The sequence below is a fragment of the Tachypleus tridentatus genome, chromosome 13, assembly GCF_004210375.1.
Source record: "Tachypleus tridentatus isolate NWPU-2018 chromosome 13, ASM421037v1, whole genome shotgun sequence".
NCBI lineage: Eukaryota > Metazoa > Arthropoda > Merostomata > Xiphosura > Limulidae > Tachypleus > Tachypleus tridentatus.
The window spans coordinates 69,797,665-69,818,639 of NC_134837.1; the positions used below are offsets into that span (position 1 = coordinate 69,797,665).

A 20,975-nucleotide genomic window follows, 5' to 3' on the forward strand; every position below is an offset into this window, starting at 1 on the left:
ATACAGTGCAGTATGACCTATGGTTGTTGCCGTACGACGTTTGTATCGAAGAACAAATTAAGTTTTGGTCGTTCCTAACTCTTCGGACTCTTTGACTTTTGTAGTGAAACAGTTTTTGTATCGTATGTATAGTTAGAATGTCTTGTGCTGTCTTTAGTTTTTGTTTCCTTCTATAAAATGAAGATTTGTTGAGGAAGATTTAAAAACCTTATTAGTTCGTGTAAAAAGATGAACTGTGTCGTACAGATGCTTTCTTTCATTCTCAACAATTTTGTTTTGAATGGTAGACTTCGTTTCATCGATAGCAGTATTACATCTGATTTGTGTCAATCGTAGGCTTCAGGCATCGGATAAACAAATAATTATATAACATAACTTGTCTTTTGATAAAGTAATAATGTCTGTATGAGCATCCTCAGAACAACATTTTACTTGTATGAACCTGCTGAGCTATTGTTTTACGTTTTTCTACTGTATATTACATTAAGTGATGTTTTGAAAGGTGTAGTGAGTTCCACATGAATTAGTAACAGTTTGATGGGACGATTTGGTTTGGTTTGTTTTGGTTTGAATTTTACGCAAAGCTAAACAAGGACTATCTGCGCTAGCCGTCCCTAATTTAGCAGTATAAGCTAGTCATCTCCACCAACCGCCAACTTGGGCTACTCTTTTACCAACGAATAGTGGAATTAACCGTCACATTATAACGCCCTCACGACTAAGAGGGCGAGCATGTTTGATGTGACGGGGATTCGAACTCGGCAACCCTCATGCTTCGAGTCGAACGCTCTAACCACCTGTTCATGCCGTGCAGCTGCTATTTTTGTAACTTGAAGAGACAAAAGCCAATAAAACAGTAATATAACCTAATAGCTGTCAGTCTCATGTGAATACTTCTTCGACTTGTTATAAACAAAACCAAAACCAATTTACCACATAAAAACGTCTTTGTTGTTGTTGATAGAAACAACATTTTAGATGTCAGCTTCGCAGTGCAGTGTTTGTTGTTATTTGAAACTACTCGATATGACTAGAGTGCAAGCTAAGAAAAATGAATTTTATTCTAATGTGGTTAGTTGTTCTAATTACTGAATACACTTTCTTTTCCCAGTTTTTTAAACTTAAAACTGTAAACTACGAAACCCAAAAAAGGTAGTAAAATTTAGTCACACTTTACACCTCGACGTTCATATTATCCTGTCAGTGTTAGATTTCACATTGTTGATCCGTATTGCTACTGCGGAAGAAAGGTGTGAATAAAAATATTGTTACAATTCACATTGTTATGTAGTGATAAGTATTATTACTGTTGAAAATTAGTGTTAAAAACGTTATTACGTTAAACCTTATTACATTGTTTGTCAATGCATGCGCTGTTTCAAAGGTTATACCTTTACGTACAAACCGCTGAGAAAATCATACACAAATGTAGAAACTGATCTAACAATGGTAAATGTCACGTGCTCTACGCACGGGAATAAGAATACGTTCGTGACAGAAAATCACAAACTGTTGAATACACAAACATCAAAAATAACAGATTGATATTAACTTATCTTTTTACATTGTGCCATCTTTCGGTAAAAAGTGTGCAGCAGTGGCCTCTTTAGCATCAAGATTCCTGATGTGATCTTTAAAACGTTCATTTACATGACGATCGATTTCACCAGTATATTTATTATCACACTGGGTACATTTTCCGGAAGATAGGTTTCGCCAGTGTATTTATCATCACACTTGGTATATCTTCTGGGGCTTGGCATGGGCAAGGGTGTTAAGGCGTTCGACTCGTAATCCGAGGGTGGCGAGTTCGAATCCCGGTCGCACCAAACATACTCGCCCTTTCAGCCGTAAGGGTGTTATAATGTGACGGTCAATCTCACTATTCGTTGGTAAAAGAGTAGCCCAAGAGTTGGCGGTGGGTGGTGATGACTAGCTGCCTTCCCTCTAGTCTTAAACTGTTACATTAGGGACGGCTAGCGCAGTTAGCCCTCGCGTAGCTTTGCGCGAAATAATAATAAAAAAAAATCTTCTGGATGACCGATTTCACCAATCTTTATATCATCACACTTGGTACATATTCTGGACGACCAATTACACGAGTGTATTTATTGTACACTGAAAAATACATGTTTCCTGCATTACATTTTGTAAAGTACATGAACCATCCATTCCGTTGTTTCTAGCAAGTGAATATTTCGACTTATTTTTCGTACTGAAAGTCGAAAGTGATATTTTAGTGGAAACTCCGGATTTTGTACGACGTGGTTATTTAACCAAGATTTGTTATCTTAGTGTTGACCATCAGTGAGGGACATCTACAAGGGAGGGGTAAAGTCCTGGTGATTGTGAATGTTTCAGTATCAACTATTGGTAAACTCAGTTTGCAAGCAACGTTTTAGACTTACCTGAATTGTAGTTATTATGGTAATCATTAGAACGAAGTTTTCGAAAGTTCGGCCTATTTTACCATCGTTTGTGTTGCAGATTCTTTCAACTATTTTACGTTGTCCAGTAGTTACGCCGCGTTTGGTGTTAAGTGGATGGTATGAGTTGAGATATATAATCAAGAATTTTACATATGGCTTTTTGGAACATTTTGGTAATAGTCTACTTTCAACAGAAACCGTGGTATAAAACGGTAAAAATCCGAAACAGTTAATTTAATGGTAGGGTTAAAGTTAAGGAAATCAACAAATTCCATCACAGGTTTAACGTCATGATTGCAAATATCGAAAATGGCATTGATGTAGTGACACCACTTATCTCGTTTTTCTCGTGTTTCAGAATCCCTGGCCCGGCATGGCCAGGTGGTTAAGGCTCTCTATTCGTAATCCGAGGGTTGTGGTTTCGAATGCCCGTTACACCAAACATATTGGCCCTTTCAGTCGTGGGAGCGTTATAATGTGACGGTCAGTCCCACTATTCGTTGACAAAAGAGTTGCCTAAAAGTTGGCGGTGGATGGTGATGACTAGCTGCCTTCCCTCTAGTATTACACTACTAAATTAGGGACGGCTAGCGCAGATAGTCCTCATGCAGCTTTGCGCGAAATTCGACAAACAAACAAACGGAATCCCACTTCAGGATTGAAGACCTTTCGAAGACGTGCATAAAAGTTACTCTCAGCGATACCTTATGTTTGTAAATAACATTATCAAACTTACAGTAGTTGATGGTCAAAAAGCAGAAGAGAGTATTCTAGATCACTTGAAGTGGAATATCCGTGGGTTAAATGACCAGTTGAGGTGGTATATAAAAGTGTCAGGTGACCAGTTGAGGTGGTATATCTAAGGGTCAAGTTACCAGTTGAGGTGGTGTATCCAAGTGTGAAGTTACTAGTTGAGGTGGTATATCTAAGGGTCAAGTTACCAGTTGAAGTGGTATATCCAAGTGTTAAGTGAGAAAGGATTAGATTAGAGAATATTTATAACAACGTTTATTCACTCTTCTACATATGGTAACATCCAGAGTTGTTTAATCTGTTAATGAAGGAGTAGTTACACGTGAAAACTGGATCTGAGAGGGATGTTCATTTTATCTCAGAGTAAGTTGGAAGCTGTCGAGTTTGAAAGTTTGAGATTATTCAACTGTGTGGAGAGATACTGGAGTTAGCTCTCTGGTGTTTCATTATGTCTGTTGGTTCTCGTTCAGAATCCGTCCAGCAGAAATCTTTAGGACTTTTTCTTGTTTCTCTATATAAGCGGTTATTTTCTTTACAACAAAATTTTAGCATTTATCCACGACTTTCTCAATTAATTTGCCGTTATTGTTTAAATCTGTAATAAAAAAGCATACTGTTGTTGTTTGTAGTTATTATTTGTGTGTGTTCGTTATCTTGCGATCTTCTGTCATACAGTTTACGTTTAACGTGTGTGCGAAAGCACGACATTACCATTTTAGATCAGTTTAATTGTTATATGTTATTTTCGGTTATCAGTTTGTACTTGTACATGAAGTTGTGAGTTAAAATAATAAAAATAAGTTGTTTTTTTTCTAATGTAACTAGTCGTTTAAACCACTGTCAATATTCCAGTGTCCACTGTAAAGTTTAAAAATTATATGTATATTTCTCAATGTTGTCCATTTTCATGGTAAACAGACTGATCATAAGGTACTGTAAAAATGACATTTGTAATTATCCCTTATTAAAGATGTACAGTATGTGCTTCGTCGTATTTTTATGTAAACTAAACTGAAACCATGGCCGATACGGTGTTACCCCCAAAAAAGTCTTTAATGTAAAGTACAAAAATAATAATGAAAGAGGATTTTAATCTATAGTGACGAAGATATACGGTGTTATATATACTCTTCAAAAAAAGAAACCCAAAAGGCAAAATTTGAAACATATTGTTAACAAGTTTATTCCGGGTAGTTCTGTATGACATGTGTGAAACTTTGCACATTCACTGCTGAACATTCAAAGTCTGCAAAGGCAAAGTCCACGCTCATTAGTTGAAGTTTGACGTCACTCAACGTCAATAACGAGTATGCCCCCCGTGAGCATCAATAACTGCTTGGCATCTCCTGCCCATGGAAGCGATGTGATGACGAATCACATCCTGTGGAATGGCTGTCCACTCAGCTTGCAAAGCTGCTGCAAGCTGAGGTAGAGTCTGCGGTTGTGGTTGTCGCCATCGCAGACGTCGGTCCAACTCGTCACAAAGATGTTCGATGGGGTTTAAATCTGGTGATCTGGAGGGCCAGGGAAGAACGTTAATGTTGTGGTGTCTCAAGAAGACAGTGGTGAGTCGGGCTGTGTGAGGAAGGGCGTTGTCATGTTGAAAAACGTCGTTGACGTTCACCATGATGGGTTGCACATGGGGCCTAAGAATCTCGTCGACGGTTGCGTACGGTTTGATCGGAAATTCTACGCAGCCCTGGTATGGTTGAGGCAGTAGACGTTGCAGTGATGGTCCTATCCCGAAGGTGACGTAACCGGATGTAGCGATCTTGCGCGGGCGTGGTCACACGAGGTCTGCCAGATCGTGGACGGTCACGAGTTGATCCATGTTGTTGGTGACGATTCCATAGCCTTGTGATGGTGCTTGGGTGGACATTCACAGCTCTGGCAACATTGATCGAGATTCGCCTGCTTCCAAGCGACCAATGGCAGTATTGTGTTGTGCTTCAGTCAGTCTTTGCGTAACTGTATTGCGTGTCGGTGGCTTAACACTGAGCTATGGAAACCGAGAACCCGTCACTTTTATAGGGATTTTGCACATGTTGTACTTGCAGAACACGCAGATCTCTCAAACAAATTTATTGGACACGAATGCGTTTTGGCGAAAAATCCGATGTTTTCCTCCGTTTTCAAAGTGCACAAATTTTATTGTCATTTTGGTCTGACAATCAGTGCCTTAACACGTGTAACATCACATACTCTGAGCTTGTAACGTTATTACATATATTTCTCTTTAAAATAACAAAAATATCCCTTTTGCGTTTCTTTTTTTGAAGAGTATAATAGTTATTACTCACTGTGTTTATAATAACGTTGATATACAGTGTTATATATTAGTAATAAGTAACTGTTTTATACTGACGTAGATATACGATTTTATATACAATTAGTCGTCGTGTTACAATATCGTAGATATACAGTGTTGTATACTAGTAGTTGGTCACTGTGTTGTAATGACATGGATATACGTTGTCATGTACTAGTGATTAGTTATAATGACGTAGATATACGGTGTTGTATACTAGTAATTAGTCACTGTTTTGTAATGACACGGATATACGGCATTATATACTAGTTATTAGCATTGTGTTATAATGACGAGGATATATATACTAGGCTTTGTCACTGTTATAGGTGCAGATAGCCTAGTTGCTTTGCACCATAAAACGTCAAACCAACCCACCAGGGTGCTATAATAACGTAGATATCCGGTGTTACATACTAGTCATTAGTCGTTATGACCCAGTTTCACAGTGTTAGAATGACGTATATATCCGGTGTTATTTGATAGTCATCAGTCGTTATAATCCAATTTCACGGTGTTAGAATGACGTAGATATCCGATGTTATTTACTAGTCATTAGTCGTTATGACTCAGTTTCACAGATGACGTAGTAGATGTCCGATGTTATTTACTAGTCATTCGTCGTTGTGACCCAGTTTCACAGTGTTAGAATTACGTAATGCCCAGTGTTATCTACTAGTTATTATAACCTCGTTTCAATGTTAGAATGACGTACATGTCCGATTTTATTTACTGGTCATTAGTCGTTATGACCCAGTTTCAGTGTTAGAATAACGTAGATATCTGGTGTTACTTTACTGGGCATTACAAGTGTTTATTACAAAGAAGTTTTGGTTTATAACCACGATTTCACTCCTACATGCGTTTATCGTGAAGAAGTGTTTATATTCTATTGTTAAATTGTAGTCAGGTTTTACGACATAAAATATCAGTTATAATGTATTCCAAGATCTAAAACTAATTTTGTTAATGTAGGAGAAATTACCACCAATATTCCTATAGCTACTTTTCTCGTTAGCCATTTTTATTCGCTGGATCAGCTACTAGTGCGACAGTGTGTGAAACTAACGACGGATAGACCACACATTAACCATTCGTCTAGCTGTGTCTTAACAACAAATAACAAACATTATTAACTTGGGTTTGGTCATGTACGAGTTCAACTCAGATTTATTTATTCAGCTAAACTAATATTTAATATGAATATATGTAAGAAGCAAATAAAATTGGCTTGGAAATTACATTTTATGGCCATCACAAATTCAAATGCTAATCATTATTAGATCGTTTAAACAGGTTGCATTAACCCTTCGTTTCCAGAATATAATTCATATTACGGCTTTAGCACTTCACTAGTCAAGACTAACAAATATTTTAGGATACGTTTGAGCTAGTTAACATAATTCTTTATAGAAAATTAAATTTTAATTTAGAATCCATCACGTGTTTAACGTTTTTCTATACTCTTCAAAAAAAGAAACGCAAAAGGCAAAATTTGAGACATATTGTTAACAAGTTTATTCCGGGTAGTTCTGTATGATATGTGTGAAACTTTGCACATTCACTGCTGAACATTCAAAGTCTGCAAAGGCAAAGTCCACGCTCACTAGTTGAAGTTTGACGTCACTCAACGTCAATAACGAGTATGCCCCCCGTGAGCATCAATAACTGCTTGGCATCTTCTGCCCATGGAAGCGATGAGATGACGAATCACATCCTGTGGAATGGCTGTCCACTCAGCTTGCAAAGCTGCTGCAAGCTGAGGTAGAGTCTGCGGTTGTGGTTGTCGCCATCGCAGACGTCGGTCCAACTCGTCAGAAAGATGTTCGATGGGGTTTAAATCTGGTGATCTGGAGGGCCAGGGAAGAACGTTGATGTTGTGGTGTCTCAAGAAGACAGTGGTGAGTCGGGCTGTGTGAGGACGGGCGTTGTCATGTTGAAAAACGTCGTTGACGTTCACCATGATGGGTTGCACATGGGGCCTAAGAATCTCGTCGACGGTTGCATACGGTCTGATCGGAAATTCTACGCAGCCCTGGTATGGTTGAGGCAGTAGACGTCGCAGTGGTGGTCCTATCCTGAAGGTGACGTAACCGGATGTAGCGATCTTGCGCGGGCGTGGTCACACGAGGTCTGCCAGATCGTGGACGGTCACGAGTTGATCCATGTTGTTGGTGACAATTCCATAGCCTTGTGATGGTGCTTGGGTGGACATTCACAGCTCTGGCAACATCTGATCGAGATTCGCCTGCTTTCAAGCGACCAATGGCGTTGTTGTGTTGTGCTTCAGTTAGTCTTGGCGTAACTGTATTGCGTGTCGGTGGCTTAACACTGAGCTGTGGAAACCGAGAACCCGTCACTATTTGGGATTTTGCACATGTTGCACTTGCAGAACATGCAGATCTCTCAAACAAATTTATTGGACATGAATGCGTTTTGGCGAAAAATCCGATGTTTTCCTCCGTTTTCAAAGTGCACAACTTTTATTGTCATTTTGGTCTGACAATCAGTGCCTTAACACGTGTTACATCACATACTCTGAGCTTGTAACGTTATTACATATATTTCTCTTTAAAATAACAAAAATATCCCTTTTGCGTTTCTTTTTTTGAAGAGTATATTTGAACACAATTGAACTGTAAATAAGCTTAGATGTGCAGACTTACCAGTAGGGCATCGCATTAGATATTGATAATTTAAAGTGGAATATTTTACTTGTTTTTATGTCTCGGTACATGTTAGGTTTGTTTGTTTCTCTTAGGATGACACTAAATTAGGCTGTCTGCTATTTCCACCGTGGGGAATCGAACTTCGGATTTTAGCGTTATGAGCTCGTTAAGTTTTCGCTGTTCTGTCGGCGGATTGACGTTAAGCAAGGTTTCTGATTGAATTGTGCTACACTTTACGGTTTTGCCAACTTATTAGTTTTTTTTTTGTTTTCATGCAGCAATACGTTAACAATACAATTTCTGCGAATACGAACGACTAAATCCAGAAGGAAGTATTCGTTAAGTTCAGAAACGTAACTTGTTGATGAGGCGCACTATATGACGTGATAGTTACATCAGAACAAATTCGGTTTCATTGTGAACGACCGGAGAAGTTTCTGTTCGTTATCGGTTGCTAAGAAAGAAGTTACCGCGTAGATTCTTCCCTTTATCGAAGGCGACGCTTGTAGAGACGTACTTTCCGCTCTGTCGTCGTAATTAATGACATAAAGAAAAGGCTTAGAAATATGAGTCTCTTTCTTGTAAATTAGTAGTAGGCGAGGATTAAACTTTAGTCAAGGTTCGCTAATTAATTTATGAACATTACAAGCAAACAGTGTATTGAGTGAAATAATTAATCAAGTCATTAGTGAGTGTCATGTGTATTGTTTTATTATTCTCGGGAGGGATTAACTAGAGAATGAGATGGTAAACTGAGCATGTCATATGAGGTTCATGATAGAACGCTGAATGAAATACGAAATGGGAGAAGGTAATTTATCAGAAGTACAGGTCTCTTTAGCTTCAGTGGCAAGCAAGACGTAACGAAATCTTGTAAAAATTATATTATCACCTTCTATTAGTCATAATAACGACACAACGACCAGGCTCGTGTTGAGACTTTGTGGTAAAGTATTCATTGTTACTAGAGGTTTCTCAGTGTGTAAACTCTTGTGTAGAAAGATTATACTTATCTACTGACAGTTGGAGTGTTAGAATTGTGGAAAATTATACTTTCCCCCCTGATAGTTGTAGTGTTCACCCAAGTGATGTTATATTTAGCTTCTGACAGTTGTGTTTGCACATGTGATGTTACAGTTATCCCCCCACACAATTGTAATGTTCACTCATGTGAAATTTACACCTGACAGTTGTAGTGTTCACATGTGTGATGTTACATTTAACCCTGACAGTTTCAGTCTTCACACATGTGATGTTATATTTAATCCTGACAGTTTCAGTGTTCACATATGTGATGCCATACTTACCCCATGAATATTGTAGTGTTCACACAGGTGAGGTTACAGTTACCCCCTCCACACAGTTGTAATGTTCACATATGTGATATTTACTCCTGAAAGTTGTAGTATTCACACAAGTTATGTTATGTTTTACCCTGACAGTTTCAGTGTTCACACATGTGATGTTGTCTTTCCCCCCTTGATAGTTGTAGTGTTCACACATGTGATGTTATATTTACCCCTGACAGTTATATTGTTCACACGTGATGTGACATTTACCCCTGACAGTTTCAATGTTCACACGTGATATTATGCTTACCCCCTGTCAGTTTCAATATTGATGCATTGATATGCTTATTCCCTTGACAGATGTAGTGTTGACTCATCTCACTAGTCCACTGATGTACGATATGTTATCTATTTTTTTTTATGTATTTTACAGAATGTTAATGTTGGTCTGTCTCATTTGGGAATTCATTTGTTATACTTGTTCAAAAACAAATATATAATAATCTATTAAAAGCAATGTTCATTGAAGGTTGTCCTTTTCTGTCTCATTATTATAGTTAGTTGACGGAGAGTTTGACATGGAGTTAAATTTTGTGATCCAGAAATCTCAAAACATCCTACATATGTTAGATCTCCTTGATCATTGTCCATCAAGTTTACAGGTATGCCCTAAATTGCAGAATTTTATTTTATATAATTATAATCAATAGTAATTGATCACAATTTTAACAGCTATAGTATGGAGTGTATTTATTAATTATTGGATGCAGGTGTAAAGAGTTATAATATGTAGTTAAACGTTTTAGTTACATGGAAAAATGATGTGTTTTTATTTGCTTATTAAAATTACACGATGAAGTACAGTGTATTTTCATTGGCTGATATTTGTTACAAGATAAAGTATGGTGCATTTTTATTACCTTGTTTGAATTACAAGTTGAAATGTCTGTGCTTTTATTGCTTGATATAATTTACAGGATAAACTATTGTGTTTGTTTACTGGCTGATGTATATTACAAGGTGAAGTATGGTATGCTTTTATTGGCTGATGTAATTTCAAGGGTGGTTAAATTAAATTGCTAGCTGATATGTCTGTGTTACTTACAGAATTTGTTTACTCTTTGAAGTGTGATGTGTTCTGTTAGTTGATTTAATTTTCAGATGACTTGTTTTATTATTCATGGAGGAATATCTAGTCATGTGACCATTTTTCATTATTATGTACTTGATGTTTTATTGGTTGATTTGTATTTGCAAATGAAGGTATAGTTTATTTTAGTAGTCATACAAAAGAAGAACTAGTAAAACGAGTATTATTCAACATTAATTAATCCAGTATATTTCGTTGTTTGATTTTATTTTTAACAATGCATGATCTTTTTTATATTTTTAACATAACGTTTGATCTATTTTGTATTTTTAAAATGATGCATGATTTCCTTTATTCATTGATTTACATTTGCAGGGTGTAGCTTGATGTGTAACATGAAGGTTTTATTGTGAAAATGTAGAACATCTTATTTTGTGATTACTTTAGAGACCACTTAATAAACACTGTTTCTTCAAATGTGGGAATAAGGGTAAATGAAACTGTAAACTTAAAGGTACAAATATGTGATTGAACTTGTAGGGAATGTTTATATATGTGAATGTTGATTGACTGTTCAAGGACAAACATGATATACATGTATAATTTAGCTTATTCACTATTGTGATGGAAGTACTGTGCATGTGGGTTTGTGTTTACATATATATTGATTTAGTCTAAATGCACAATGCATTAATTCTGCAGACAGAAGTGTGTTTTATATATGTTTTTTTCTATAATTCTACTGACAAAAGTGTGGTAGATCTATATGTGTTTATTATTTCTACACTTTGTTACTGAATTCTGCATGCAGTAATGTGGCGTATACATTGTTATTTTATTCTACAGAGAGAAGTATGGTGTATACATTGTTTGTTATTTAATTCTACAGAGAGAAGTGTGGTGTACGCATTATTTGTTATTTAATTCTACAGAGAGACATATGGTGGTTGCATTGTAATTTAATTCTGCAGGCAGAAATGTGATGTGTATATATTGTTTGTTATTTAATTCTACAGGCAGAAGTGTGGTGTATGCATTGTTTGTTATTTAATTCTGCAGGCAGAAGTGTGGTGTATGCATTGTTTGTTATTTAATTCTGCAGGCAGAAGTGTGGTGTATACATTGTTTGTTATTTAATTCTGCAGGCAGAAGTGTGGTGTATACATTGTTTGTTATTTAATTCTGCAGGCAGAAGTGGGGTGTATACATTGTTTGCTATTTAATTCTGCAGGCAGGTGTATACATTGTTTGTTATTTAATTCTACAGAGAGACGTATGGTGTATACATTATTTGTTATTTAATTCTACAGAGAGACGTATGGTGTATACATTATTTGTTATTTAATTCTGGAGGCAAAAGTGTGGTGTGTATATATTGTTTGTTATTTAATTCTGCAGGCAAAAGTGTGATGTGTATATATTTTTTGTTATTTAATTCTGCAGGCAGAAGTGTAGTGTATACATTGTTTGTTATTTAATTCTGCAGGCAGAAGTGTGGTGTATACATTGTTTGTTATTTAATTCTGCAGGCAGAAGTGTGGTGTATACATTGTTTGTTATTTAATTCTGCAGGCAGAAGTGTGGCGTGTATATATTTTTTGTTATTTAATTCTGCAGGCAGAAGTATGGTGTGTATATATTGCTATCTTAAAGAAGAGTTTGAGAAACCTACAAGCTTGTACAGAAATTGGTCTCATAGAACATATTTTGAAACGATTATCTTACGCTGAAGATATAGTAGCAGGTATGAAGCTCATTCTGTATTAGTATTCACAGCCTGTACTTAGTAAGGATGTTAATAGTTACTGACAATGCAGTAATCCATATAATTAGAACTTATTGAGACCTTATTCATATGTGTAACAGTAATGTAAGTGGAACTTAATGACAACACTGTTGTGTATGTAGTAGTACTGTGACTAGAACTTACTATTTACTGGCAATATAGTTGTCTATGTAACAGTAGTGTAACTAGAACTAACTACTTACAACACAGTTGTGTAACTAGAACTTACCACTTACAACACAGTCACCTATGTAATAGTAGTGTAACTGGAAGTTACTACTTACAACACAGTAGTGTAACTAGAACTTACTACTTCTGACAACACATCTATGTAACAGTACTATAACTAGAACTTACTGATAACACACAGTGTATGTCCAGGTAGCTGATAAATACGAGTCATTATTGTATCAGGTACATTCTCATCGAACCATACATGTAAACAAGTATAAAATCCTTAATATCAGTATAATATTTGCTGTTGTACAAGTTGCATCTTTCACTCTGTGTGAAAAAGTAAACCTTTTAGATACAGTATTTCTAACACTATCTTGTTACATGAAGTTAGTAAAAGTTAGAGGCCAGTTTTATGTTTTCAAACCAAGGTTTTGTCTAATAGATAACTTTAATACAGTAGCAACATCAAGGGCTATTTGAGCAACACTGATAATGTTACTCTTTCTCTGAATGTAGATTTACTTATTGAAGTACTAGGAGTTTTAGCCAGCTACAGCATCACAGTTAAAGAACTGAAACTGTTAGTTGGAAGTATGAAAGCAGAGAAAGGCTGCTGGGTGAGTTCATAAGGTGCCAAAGGTTGTTGAATAAAAGATTTAGTTTCTTCTTGAGATTGAGTAATAGTTTATTGATTCAGATCATCTTCTCATAGTTGCTATTAATCTTCATATTTTAATTTTGCCAATGTCTCATAAGATTAATCCATTCAAGTGGCAGAATTTTCAAAAAAATTATGATAGTTATCATTAACCCCTCAGCTGCAGAGTTTTTTGTTGTTATTGAAAACAACAGTGCATTAAATAACACATATAAACAATTACAAAGTTTAATAGCTGCCATTAAATAACACATATAAACAATTTTAAAGTTTAATAGCTGTCATTAAATAACACATGTAAACAATTACAAGGTTTGACAGTTGTCGTTAAATGACACATGCAAGAAAAAATGTAACTTTAGTAGCTGTCATTTATTAATATTAACAATTAATTTTGATAAAAATAAAACAAGTAAAGGTTCTTAGCTATTCTGTTTCTTTTCTTTATTTGTTTTCTGCTCAGCCCAGACAGTCTGTGAAGCTGCTGTCAGTGTTACGTCAATTACCAATAAGACAGTGTCCAGACACCTTCTTCAGTTTTTCTGGAAAGAAGGGTGCGGTGAGTATTAGCTTACAATAGAATAATATTTAACAGTTCGTGATGACGAGAAACCCATTTGAAGTAAAATTGCATCTCAAGACGTCTGGTATGGGTATTGAAACATTTATTAAAATAAATTAGAGTACAACTTTTTGACCTTAAGTCATCTTCAGATTAATAAAGAGAGAGTTTAATACCCATACCAGTCATATTGAGATAAATAAATATTTAACAGTGATCTTTGAAATCAAGAAGGTGTTCATAGTTTTTCCTTCATTAGTGACTCTTTGTATGTTATTTTAACTTTAGGTGCTTCAAAATATTTTACTTTGTAAGTTAATATTTTTAAGGTAGTCAGATGGTACTTTGTAAGAACTTTATTCTGATTGTCAGTGGCCACAAAATATTACTTAAAGCTAACTAACACTAGTTTACTGTGGTTCACTGGGAAACAGAAATGTTTGCATATCTTCATGCATGATTGTTTTGTGTATGTGAATAAAAATGTCTTATTTTAATCATTGTCCCAGTAAAAGAAACAAAAAACAATCATAGGGAAGATATTGATATATGCAAATAGTAATTATAAGTTGTATGTTGTACATCTTAAAAATGGTCTAAGTTTGGAAGTGGATCATATTAAAAAATACTTGCTGAATTTAGATTTGCATTTGTTCAAGTGAACTTGAATGTTGGGTATTTTGTAATATATGACATGTTTGTCTTCAGGCAATAGCATTACCACCACTGGCTCGTTGGCCTTACCAGAATGGATGGACATTCAGCACATGGTTTAGACTAGATCCAGTGAACAGTGTGAACATTGAGCGAGAAAAACCCTCTCTTTACTGGTATGGGTTCAGAAGAGAGTATTATGAATAAAAACTAATATCTCGTAGTGAGCCACAAGGTGGCATTACTTTCTCTATGTGAAAGAGAGCACTGTGTTATGAGTGAAAACACCATGCCAGTTTTGAAAGACTTTTTAAATCTCTGGATATTCAGGAGTAACACATAGAAAGAATTTGAAATAGTAACAGTAAATTGTTAGCACATCTAAGTTTTATTTAAAAGAAAGTTAGTTGAGAGATTTATGCAAATATAATTGTCAGATTTAAGTAAAGATATAAGTAAGGTTTTATTTGTGGTTCATGATGTCTTCATTTCAGATCTTTAAACTTTCTCTGGTTGTATATAGACAATTAATACTTCACAAGAACCTCTTTTCTTCCATTAAATGCCTTATTTTTTAAGCATGTTTATTTTGGTTAAAGTGTTTTATCAAAAGAAAAAAAGAAAATTCAAAGAAGTAGTAAAATCTGTTTTTATAGAGTCAAGTAATTTTTTTATTTTTTTTTTAAGATTACAAGTATTTTTGACCACTAGAACTTCTAAGAACTGTCTCACTGGTCTTAAAGACTGAATGAATATTTTTGAATTGCATTGACTTAAACTAATTGAAATATGTTGTAAATTTTGAAATACTATTGTAAAAATAACAACATATAATGTTTCCCCTTTATATTAGGCCTTATCTGTAATTTCAGTTTCCGGACGAGTAAGGGAGTTGGATATTCAGCTCATCTTGTTGGAAATTGTTTGGTCTTCACGTCCATGAAGATGAAGGGTAAAGGTTATCAGCACTGTGTAAAGTATGAGTTTCAGCCAAGAAAGGTGAGCCAGTTTGATTCACAGTGTTGTTTTGTATGTTTTTCAAGAACCTAAAGGGAAAAGTGGGAAATTTTGTACTTAATACTACATTTCTTTAAGGTTTTCTTTGCATCTTAGTATAAAATCTATACTACAGTAAGTTTCTTGAGTCTAAATTGATGAAAAAATAGTTTTGTATAAATATCAGAAGTTCTCAAACTTTAATCATGGAAATATCTGAGGATAAAGAGAAGAGCAACTCATGGTTTATTCTCTTTTCATGGTTTGAATTATCTACAGTTAAAAGAAACTGTATTATTTAGTGAAAATACTTCAGTATTTTTGATTGATAAATATATTAATATACTGTGTGAAATTTTTGGGAAAAAGAAACTTTTTGTGTCCGAGGTATAAAGTGTTCAGAAAATCTTGTCATTCTTAGAAACATACTTTCAACTTCACAGTCTACAAAACACACAAAACAAATATAACAGAGGATTTTAAAAAACCTACTTTCAGCTTCAGAGTCCACAAAACGCACAAATCAAATATAACTGAAGATTTAAAAAAAACCTGCTTTCAACTTCACAGTCCACAAAAAAAAAAAAAAATATAACTGAGGATTTAAAAAAAAACATACTTTCAATTTCACAGTCCACGAAATACAGAAATCAAATATAACTGAAGACTAAAAAAAAAACCTACTTTCAACTTCACAGTCCACAAAATATACAAATCAAGTATAACTGAGGATTTTAAAAAACCTAATTTCAACTTCAGAGTCTGCAAAACAAATATAACTGAGAATTTAAAAAAATCTACATTCAGCTTCAGAGTCCACAAAACATGCAAATCAAATATAACTGAAAATTTAAAAAAATCTACTTTCAACTTCACAGCCCACAAAATACACAATCAACTGAACTGAAGATTTTGCTTTTATTTTACAAAGAACAGTGGTAGCAACTGGTTCACTTATCTAGTCTTTAATAAAGAATGAAGACAACTACATATTGATATAGCTACAAAAGGTATTTATTTTGTAAAACACTAAAAATAGTGTTCCATATAAAAAAAATAATCAAAAGACAGCCAAAACAACCAATCAGTGGTCAATAATAGTTCTAGCTTCATGAAAGCAAATAAACAAAAATTAAAACATGCTTGCCAAAACTGAACACATCTGATTTCTTTTATTTTGCCCACATTTTCTTATATCTCTATACAAGCTGTTGAATTAGTTCTTTAACTCATTTACAACTGACAACATTGAACCATCTATCTTGAGTTCCATAATCTCTTACTTCATTTTGTTTGTACAGTTTTCTTTTCTTGAGTATATTTAGACATTAATATTTGTCTAATTCCTGTATTTACTGTATAGATGGGACATATAATGCTGCATTACATGTCCAGCTACTTAGATAAAAGATTTGCTTTAAAAAGTGATATACTGATGTATTTACATATTATTAATCAGAAGTTGGGGTAACATAGAGTTATGCATAATGTATACAATGAATTTTTATCAAATGCAAAACAAAATAACAGCACTGTATTTCTAAAATGCAGATATGCTTGTATAATACTAATTATAAGATGTATTTGTAATATACTAGCTACAAAGTATATTTGTAACTTAGGAGCCAGAAAGTGTATTTGTAATATATTAACAGGAAGGTATATTGGTAGCATGTCAAATGGAAAATATATTTTTAATATACTAGCCAGGAAGAATATTTGTAGCATGTTAGATGAAAGGTATATTTGTAACACACTAGTTGGAAGGTATATTTGTAACATCCTACCCAGAAGGTGTACTCGTAGCATGTTAGATGGAATGTATATTTGTAATATACTAGCCAGGAGGTACGTTTGTAGAATGTTAGATGGAAGGTATTTTTGTGTATTTATAATATACTACCCAGGAAGTGTGTGTGTAGCATCTTAGATGGAAGATATATTTGTAATATACTAGCCAGGAGGTATATTTGCAGCATGTTAGATGGAAGATATATTTGTAATATACTAGCCAGAAGGTATATTTGTAACATACTAGCAAGTAGGTGTATTTCTGGCATGTTAGATGGAATGTATATTTGTAATATACTAGCCAGGAGGTATATTGGTAACACTAGCTAGAAGTTATATTTGTAATATAATAGCTAGAAGGTATATTTGTAATATAATAGCTAGAAAGTATATTTGTAATATAATAGCCAGAAGGTATATTTGTAATGCATTAGATGGAAGGTATATTTGAAATATACTAGCCAGGAGGTATATATGTAGCATGTTAGATGGAAGGTATATTTGCAATATACTAGTCAAGAGATATATTTGTAGTGAGTTAGATGGAAGGTATATTTCTAATATACTATCCAGAATGTGTATATGTAGCACGTTAGATGGAAGGTATATTTGTTATGTACGAGCCAGGAGGTATATTTGTATATTGTTAGATGGAAGGTACGCTGCTGGCCAAAGTCTTTTGCATTGTCAGACTCAACCACTTATTTGAGTAGAGCTTCAAAACATGAAAATAAGAAAATGGAAAATAAAAATAAACTTTATCATTTAATAGGGAAAATGTGAACACTATGAAATTAGCCTAAATACTAGCTGGTCAAAAGTTTAAGGCCATACTAAAAAGAAGTCCTAAGCAGGGTAGGAATTACCCAACAAGAGGTCTCAGTGGTGAGTTGCACAACTGTCATTGCGATTAACTTCAAACTTTCGCTTTAGCATGGTCGATATAAGTGTTTGCACAAGGCTGGCTGGAATGTTATTCCAAGTGGTAAAGATGGCTTCACAAAGATCATGCACTCTTTGGAATTGACATCCATTTCTATAGACTTCCCTTGCTATCCACCCCCAAACATTTTCATTGGGGTTCAGTTCGGGCAAACACGCTGGATGGTCAAAAAGAGTCACGTTATTCACCGTGAAAAAGTCCTTTGTCCTGGGGGCATTGTGGATTGCAGCGTTGTCCTGCTGAAAGATCCAGTCATTTCCACGCAAGTGAGGGCCTTCCGTCAATAAGGATACTCTCTTTAACATGCCAATGTAGCCAGCTGCTGTTTGATGCCACTGTATAACCTGAAACTCTATTGTTCCATGGAAGGAGAAAGCACCCCAGATCATGATGGTACCTTCTCCACTGTGTCGTGTAGAAAATGTCTCCGGTGGTATATCTTTATTGTGCCAGTAATGTTGGAAGCCATCTGGACCATCCAGGTTAAATTTTTTCTCATCAGAGAACAAAACTTTGTCTACTTTTCTATGCCCCATGTTTGGTGCTTCTCAGCAAAGTTTAATAGAGCTATTTTTATGGTGTGGAAGGAGGTGTGGCCTTTGAAGACATTTATGGTTTTTAAAGTCTTTCTCTCGTAGATGCCGTCTTATTGTTCTTGAGCTGCATTCTGTGTCCATAAGGTCCTTAATCTGGTTTGATGATTGGCTGGTGTTTTGGTGGATAATCTGTCGAATCCTTCTGCTTAACACTGGCGAAATTGTCTTGGGCCAACCACTTGAAATTCTCATTCCGTATCTCTCAGGGTCTTTTAAGAAATTTGCAACAGCGGTTTTACTATTCCCAGTCTCACCAGCAATGGCACATTGAGAGAGACCTTGCTTATGCAGCTCGACAATTCTGCCACATTCAAACTTTGTCAACTTTGGCTTGTGCTATGTTTGTATCCAATGTAACACAGGAGATGCCAGTGAGAGATGTTGACAATGCTAATGCTTGAACACAAATGACTAAATTTTGTTACATGTTTACCGATTAACACTTTGTTTCAGTATGGTCTCAAATTTTTGACCAGCTAGTATTTAGGCTAATTTCATAGTGTTTACATTTTCCCTATTGAATGCAAAAATGTTTTTTATTTTCCCTTTTCTTATTTTCGTCTTTTGAAGCTCTGCCCAAATAAGTGGTTGAGTCTAACAATGCAAAATGCTAATGTTTTCTTTATGTCCATTGGTCTTAAGATTTTGGCCAGCAGTGTATATTTTTAATATATTAGCCAGAAGATATATTTGTAACACAGTAGCTAGAAGGTACATTTGTAGCATACCAGCCAGAAGGTGTATTTGTAGCATGTTAACTGGAAGATATATTTGTTATATACTTGCCTAAAGATATATTTGTAGCAGGTTGGATGGAAGGTATAATTGTTACATACTAGCCAGAAGGTGTATTTGTAGCATACTAAACGGAAAGTATATTTGTAATATACTTGCCATGAGGTATATATGTAGCATGTTAGATGGAAGGTATATTTCCAATATATTAACCAGGAGGTATCTTTGTAATATACTAAACAGGATGTTTAGTATATATATGTAGCTTGTTAGATGGATGGTATCCTTGTAATATACTAAACAGGATGTTTAGTATATATATGTAGCATGTTAGATGGATGGTATCTTTGTAATATACTTGCCAGGAGGTGCATTTGTAACATACTAGCCAAAAGGTGTGTTTGTAGCATGTTAGAAGGCATATTTGTAATATACTACCCAGGAGGTATATATGTAGCATGTTAGATGGAAGGTATGTTTGTGATATGATAGATGGAAGGTATGTTTGTGATATGCTAGATAGAAGGTATATTTGTAGCATGTTAGATGGAGGGTAAATTAGTAATATACTAATATTTGTAATATACTAAGTATAGTTTTATTGATTGTTTGTATTTATGGCTTACCTTTGAAGTGCAACAATACTGTTTTAGTCTTATAACAGGACAATACAGTAATTTCATTGTTTTATTAACAAAATGATTAAGGAAAAGAAGCACTTGAGTACAACAATAACAGTCTTCCTTGATCAATATACTGTTGTCCCAGGCAACATGAATTGACCTCTCCTTTAATATTAGAAAAATAATTTCCTATAATAGCTAAATTAAATATCTTTTTACCAAGTTGATTAAACTATTATATGATCAGGGTATAAGCTAGTTGGAAGAAAATGTTCTTATGTTTGCAGGGATTAGTTAAATATTAATAAATAATACAGAATGATTTTATCAAGTTGAGTAACAATCAGTGATTGGTCAGCAACTTTTGTCTGTGTATCATAATTTGATGTTTCTCTAAAGTTGCACTTTTCTTTTTTCTTAGCAATAACTAAAGCATGAATTTCTTGCTAGTCAATTTCCACTAACTAATTTGAGGTCTCCTTACAATATTACTTTTGTGAAATAATTAGCTTTAAAGATGTAAGGTTGTTCTTATTACAAATAAATATGAAAGCTACATTTTAGTAATATTTTTGATAATGAAATAAGAATTTTTAAATTGTTTTGGCTGGAATAGGGAAGATAAACTTTTTTTTGTTATTTCTTAATCTTGATTAAAGAATATATAATTTTTATAACAATATCTCTGATGAATAAAGAAGGCAATTATTTTTTAATAGTTTTGTTGTCAAGTGTAAAGAATCTAATATGCTAATAATAGGTATCTTACAACTAAAAAAGATTGTTTGTAATAAGTAGTGAGAATACAGTGATTTTTAGTAGTTTTCTTAAGTTAAATAAAGAAAATAATTTTAATCTTGCAATTAAGGAATGTGTAAAACATTTTCTCGTCACAAGTACAGAAGATAATTATATT

General features: G+C 34.5%; 1 protein-coding gene across 3 annotated transcripts in view; it reads left to right on the top strand.

Annotated features, from left to right (window-relative positions):
* The window catches only part of LOC143237289 (neurobeachin-like), a 210,664-nt gene that overhangs the window by 23,932 nt on the left and 165,757 nt on the right, over nt 1–20,975 (top strand). For all 3 annotated transcript variants that reach the window (XR_013019973.1, XM_076476365.1, XM_076476364.1), the window contains exons 2-7: nt 10,006–10,110; nt 12,156–12,282; nt 13,018–13,118; nt 13,623–13,718; nt 14,430–14,551; nt 15,248–15,374. Coding sequence is in view for 2 of the 3 variants with exons in the window: in XM_076476365.1 (XP_076332480.1) it covers nt 10,006–10,110; nt 12,156–12,282; nt 13,018–13,118; nt 13,623–13,718; nt 14,430–14,551; nt 15,248–15,374 (678 nt within the window). In the remaining variant the exon portion in view is untranslated. The remainder of the gene's footprint in view (nt 1–10,005; nt 10,111–12,155; nt 12,283–13,017; nt 13,119–13,622; nt 13,719–14,429; nt 14,552–15,247; nt 15,375–20,975) is intronic.